The sequence below is a fragment of the Bos javanicus genome, chromosome 9 (assembly GCF_032452875.1).
Source record: "Bos javanicus breed banteng chromosome 9, ARS-OSU_banteng_1.0, whole genome shotgun sequence".
In the NCBI taxonomy this organism is placed as follows: Eukaryota; Metazoa; Chordata; class Mammalia; order Artiodactyla; family Bovidae; genus Bos; species Bos javanicus.
In genome coordinates this window covers 34,608,104-34,614,103 of record NC_083876.1, presented here as the reverse complement: position 1 = coordinate 34,614,103, position 6,000 = coordinate 34,608,104, and the positions used below count along the sequence as shown (strand labels likewise).

The 6,000-nt window shown below is 46.9% G+C and overlaps 1 protein-coding gene across 2 annotated transcripts in view; it reads left to right on the top strand.

Moving 5' to 3' along the window:
- Positions 1–1,301: 1,301 nt before the first annotated feature.
- NT5DC1 (5'-nucleotidase domain containing 1) overlaps positions 1,302–6,000 on the top strand; it is a 112,001-nt gene continuing 107,302 nt past the window's right edge. Inside the window, exon 1 of one of the 2 annotated variants that reach the window (XM_061427516.1) lies at positions 1,302–1,532. In XM_061427516.1, the coding sequence (XP_061283500.1) occupies positions 1,440–1,532 (93 nt within the window). In that variant the 5' untranslated portion in view covers positions 1,302–1,439. The remainder of the gene's footprint in view (positions 1,533–6,000) is intronic. The other variant, XM_061427515.1, reaches the window with a different exon arrangement.

Genomic DNA, 6,000 nt, shown 5'->3' with positions numbered 1-6,000 from the left:
TTCACAGGTATTAAAGACATGGCTGTTGGGCTTTAACCAGTGAATATAGCTTGATTTTCTTGAGGATTCCTTCCTGTTCCTAGTCCAGACAGATTTGTTTGGGGCTTTCACAAGTCATAATGGAACAAGTTATTAATTTATTCAAATGGGTCCACTGGGTACAATAAGTGTCCTACCAGGTTGAACTATTTATTGTACTAAATTAATTCCTTAATTGGTCTATTAGCCTTATAAGGATTAGTATTTGTAAGGGTTAAGTATAATTCTCAATCTATTATATTTTCATTATGTCATGACTATTGGTTTTTTCCCCTTTGGGCAAAGCCTTCTTTTAAATTTAAAACAGAAGCAGTACAAAAATAATACATTTCTATTCTCTTTTTAATGTCAAGATTTGTATTTTCTCTTATAAACAACTTAAAAAATCTCAGAGTCCTAGCCCTTCATATCCAGGAGTTCTCAGAATTAAATGCCCTGAGGATCCAGTGTACATTATGAATTAACTTTTCTTCTGTGCATCTAAAATGATACTCGCTATACACAGTCCTTGAGAGAATTGAGAACATTGTCATTCAAATCGCTGTGTGTTGTATAAATTTTAAAACTTCTTTGCATAAAGTTTTCTTTTCTGCAGCATGTTTTAGGAAGTTTCTAAAGTCCTTTCATAGGAAAAATTCTTCACTATAATAAAAGTAAGATAATCAAATAACAACGAATATTGGTTTCCTTAATCATCATCACTTTGCAAAAATGGTCCTTCACGATTTCTAACAAATTTATTTTCTAATACGCTCCAGGGGGTGAAATGTTGAAGTCCCCCATTTTACTTAGAAATATACTTAGGAATTTTCTAAGGGATGTAAAATTTTTGATTCAATCCATGGTTAGAGATCTTGAGGACAAAATAATAATCTTCCAAATTATAGGCTACCTGGGGCAGAGGGGTATTAGTTGATAACATTTTCTGCAAAATCTTATATGATTTCGCACCCAAGAGTAAAGAGTCAGGTGTAACTTGGCTGTCTCACGGTTTCCCTGGTATTTTGATAACGCTGGGGCGCCCGAGTTAATTTTGTGGCAAAGGCTATGCACCAACAGGGACTTAGCGACGCCCCCAATCCCTGCAGCAGTGGCTCCGCTCCTGGCCATATCCCGCCTTCGGACTTAGGGGTGGGGATCAGAGAGGTGAGACTGCGGCAGGAGCCGGCCTGGGCGTGTCACCCGAAGGCTGGGCACCTGGAAGGCCGGCTGCGAGGGGCGGAGAGAAGCGTGGTCGGGGGCGGGGCTCGCGGGCGCGGGAAGAGCGCCGGGCCGCCGTGCGGCGTCCGGAGCCCCGCCCCACTCCGCCGCGCCCCGCCGGGGAGCCCCGCAGCGTCTTCCCCGCGGGCTCTCCGCCACCTTCCGGCGTCCACGCAGTCGCTGGAGCTCCGCGCGCAACTATGGCTCAGCACTTCTCCCTGGCCGCCTGCGACGTGGTCGGCTTCGACCTGGACCACACTCTGTGTTGCTACAACCTGCCCGAGAGCGCCCGGGTGAGTGGCGCGGGCTGCCGGGCCGCCCGGCGTGCAGCCTCCTTGGTGGCGCCGGCTCGAGTTTCCTCCCAGTTTAGGCGGCGGCGGCGGGCGTCTCCGGGCCCTGCAGCCGCCGCGCTTTTGCGCACCACTCGGCCTCCCGCCGCGAGGCGGGGCGAAATGAAGCGTGCATACCCCACCCCTCGGCCCCCGCCCCCCACGCCGTCTCCGCCTTTGCTCTAGGAACCGGCTTCTTTGGCCCAGCCCATAGCCTAGTTTGAGAGATGGGTAGAGAAGAAAAGGGGCGAAGGAAAGACAAGTTGTGCAAGATTGGGTTGGGGAAGCGGTTCCTGGGGCAGAGGAAGGGCGGGGCCGGGGAAACGCGGTGTCCTTTGCAGATCCCCGGTTTTGGAACGTCTCAGCAAATCATTCTGGCTACCAGCAGAGCGCTGATACAGCCACCTGGTTAGCGATTTTTGTCTTCGTCTTTGGCTGCATTTTTTTTTTCTTTTGCATTTCCATGCGACCACCTGTCAGTTTTTAAATACTGCCGTCTGGGGAAAAATTGTGTGGTGTATTCTTTTCTTAGGGAAGAAGACTAACCGGAAAGTGATTAAGATCTTAGCCCTAATTTTGCCTTTTACCAAGAGAAGGAACTAAGTATTGCTCGTCTACTGCATGCTCCACGCAAGTTTTAATCCTAACAACAGCCCGGACCCTTCCTGCACTTAGGGAAGGAACAGGAAGTGCAGTGTGTATGATTCCATATCTGTACCCTTAAGTGAATTGTTCTTCCTCCCCCATTCCTTTAGTTTCACATGGAAACTGATTTTGAGAAATTAACCAAAAAAAAATTTTTTTTTGGTAAGTCAAAGATTTAAGTATCCAAAACAGAAAAAAACTGTCTATGGTCGTCAAAGCCAGGAATTTGCAGCCAGACTGCCTAGCTTAAGGCATTAGCTCCTCTGTTACTAGCGCTGTGACCTTGGGCAAATTACTTAACCTGTGTCTAGTTTCAGTTTCCTCATCTGTAAAACTGGGCTAATAATTGGATTTACCTGGAAAGGTTGTTGCAAGGATTAAAAAGGTAATGGATATATAATGCTGAGAGCTGTTTCTGACACAAATGGTGGCTTTTGTAGTTACTACTGGAATCATTGTCCAACCTGACCACTTACGATAGAGTGCCAAGTAGCTGGAATAGACATCAGCCAGGGCAGCTCCTCATTAAGATGAGGTTCACTGCCCCAGTTAGCAGTTCGGGTACCTGTCAAAGGTCAAAACAGTGTATGAATTACTCCCGTTTTCTGTGTACAGATGGTTTTTTAAAAAAGTGTATTGTTCCTAATGTTGTGTGTTCCTGCTTTCCCACAGTACAGATGTTTCCCTCCTCATGTTGAGAGTGAAGGAGACTTTTCTCCTCGATTCTCTGGCCACTACTTCGTCTAGGTCTTTGATTCATATTTTCCTTCTTTTGCCTTTCAAATCTTCCCCTGGATTAACATTTTCTTGCACTTCCTCTCTAGTCCCCTTCTTTTGAAAGAAATATTGGTAAAAGTCAATTTTGTGCATGTGTGAGCATACAATTTCAGAATCCAAGATTTCCCAAAAGCAAGAGTTCTTTACTACAAGCTTCAAATATAAGCGATATATAAAGGTTGAAAACGGTTATCTGGTGCATTTTCTTTCTGTTTGGTTCAGTAATCTTTCTGTGTGCTGAGCACCGTAATAGAATTAGGAGTACAGAGGAAACACACAGGTCCTCCGGTGGCCTTGTAATGGGTGAGGATGTTGGAGGGTGAGCTTTGGCCCCCTGTGCTGACGGCAGCTTGCCTGGCCCTTGCTGACGCTTGGCTGTACCTCTGCCAGGGGCCCTCCTTTCTTCATCACACTGATCCCTCATCTGGCAGGTCTCATATTAAATAGCCTGGGCCCCCTTAAGTTTACCTTCTTATCCTGATCCTACCTCCAGTTTTCCATAAAACCTTAATTTCTCACAGCACTTACACACTGCCTTGAATTTTTCCTATTTACTTGTTGGAACCTTCCCCTAGATCCTAGAGCCATGACCCTTGACCTCAGTATCTGTGACTTTATTGTGTGTTCTGTGTGCCAAGCTGACTCTGCACATGCGGAGTTCAGTAAATAATTATGAAACGATTGAATAAATAATAGGTATTTCAGTAACTGAATATGGCACTCACAGTCACTATTCTAATAAGCATTCTGCTGATACAAACTGGTTTGATCCTTACAACAGCTGTATGAGGTAGATGTTATTAACCTCCTTTAGAGATGAGGACTGGAGAAGGCAATGGCACCCACTCCAGGACTCTTGCCTGGGAAATCCCATGGACGGAGGAGCTTGGTGGGCTTCAGTCCATGGGGTCGCTAAGAGTCGGACACGACTGATCGACTTCACTTTCACTTTTCACTTTCATGCATTGGAGAAGGAAATGGCAACCCACTCCAGTGTTCTTGCCTGGAGAATCCCAGGGACAGAGGAGCCTGGTGGGCTTCCGTCTATGGGGTCGCACAGAGTCAGACACGACTGACGCAACTTAGCAGCAGCAGCAGAGATGAGGACAGTCACAGAAAGGATAAGTAAGTAGCTTGTCCAGGGTCACCCAGCATGGTGGGCTGGCCGGCAGGTTTCTGCTGCCTACCACAGGCTTTCTGTGTGCTATAAAGCCCAAAAGGGAGGCCTTGGAGTGAGTGATGCTTGAACTGGGTCCCAGCACAGGAGTGACAATTGGCAGGTGAGGAGGCAAAGAGGAACATTTCAGGCAGAGGAAATATGGCCAAGGCAAGGACCAAGAGATAAGAAATAGCACCTGGATCTGCTGGGTATCAAGCAGAAGGTGGGGAATGGCAGGAGAAGATACTGGAGATGGCAGTGGTGTTTGCATGGTGGGTCACTGAGTGCCTCATGGGCATATTTCGTAAGTGCAGTGTGCTGTGTGCTAGGTCGCCTCAGTCATGTCCGATTCTTTGTGACCCTATCGACCATAGCCCACCAGGCTCCTCTGTCCTTGGAATTCTCCAGGCAAGAGTACTGGAGTGGGTTGCCACGCCCTCCCTCCAGGGGATCTTCCCTACCCAGGGATTGAACCAGAGTCTCTGTGTCTCCTGCAGTGGCAGGTGGGTTCTTTACCACTAGCGCCACCTGGAAAGCCATTTAATAAGTGCAGAGTGTTATGCCAGTGTGGAACTGGGTGCGTCACCTCAACAGGGGCTCAGGAAAAGCATCCTGGAAATGATGACACCTGTGTTGTCCTGGAGTTTCAGACTCAGGAGTGTTCGGGGTCAGGCAGTTAACCTGAATGTGCGACGGGGAATGTGGGGGTCTCTGGCAGCCAGGAGAATGAACATACACAGCTGTGCTCATCTGCCAGCATTTGCCATGGGGCGTAGAGGCTCAGTCTTGCCAGATCTAATTCTCTCAAGGCAAGTTAGAAATCGAAGCTTGTGTGAGAAGTCTGTCAGTTTTTTTCAGTGCCAACTCATTTTCAAAACAGCAGAATTATGGGGTCGCCAGATATAGCGAAGAAAAACTCAGGACATCCGGTTCAATTTGAGTTTCAAAGAACAAAAACATTTTTAGTGTATGTGTGTTCCAACTATCTCATGGGATATGCTTATATTAAAAAATTACTTGCTATTTAGCCGAAAATCCAATTGACCTAGGAGTTTCATATTTTATCTGGCATCCTTCAGTGGGAACCAGATATAATTTGTGGTCTGCCTACAACCCGCAGGGCACCAGTTTGCAACCGCTGGGGATTCTGCATGATCATTAGTCAGGTGAGACTGTTGGGAAAGTAAGTTAGCAGCTAAGACCGGGAGAGGAAGGGGTGGGTGGTGGAGGCCCTATGCCATGAGGGCTTCTGGGGTGAGTCAACATTAATGTAAGGAAAAGGTTCAAGGGCCAAGGGCTTAGGACTGAAGAGGGCTTTCAAAGACACAGCCTTCCCTGTGTTCCTCAGCACTGCTCTTCTCTGCTTCTCCATACACATTGACCCCATTCTCTCCCATTATAGAACCTTCTCCTCCAAATACAGCTGTGGGCACCCCCATAGGCAGCCCTATTGGAAAGGGCTCTTTGCCTTGGGAAGGAATCTGACCATATTAGAATCACGTATCCGTGTCTTGATCAATATTGCCAAAGGGTGAGAAATTCCAGTTGTCCAAGGCTGAAAATACTTACCTTGATCAGAGGCAAGTCTAATGGTGTGCAGTAACCATTGGTAGCTTGAAACGGGCCATGGTCGGGGGCATCTGTTCCATGGAAATGAACAAAGGCTGTGAGTCAGGGCTTTTTTTTTTATTAACCACCACATGACTGAGGATAATAGCAATACCTAAATTGAATTTACTTGTATGCCATGCACTGCTTTAAGCATCTGAGGATTTACATTACACATGGGATTTACATCTGTTAATCCCGGGGCACTGGTTTCTTGCAGGCAGGATCATGACGTGTTTTGTT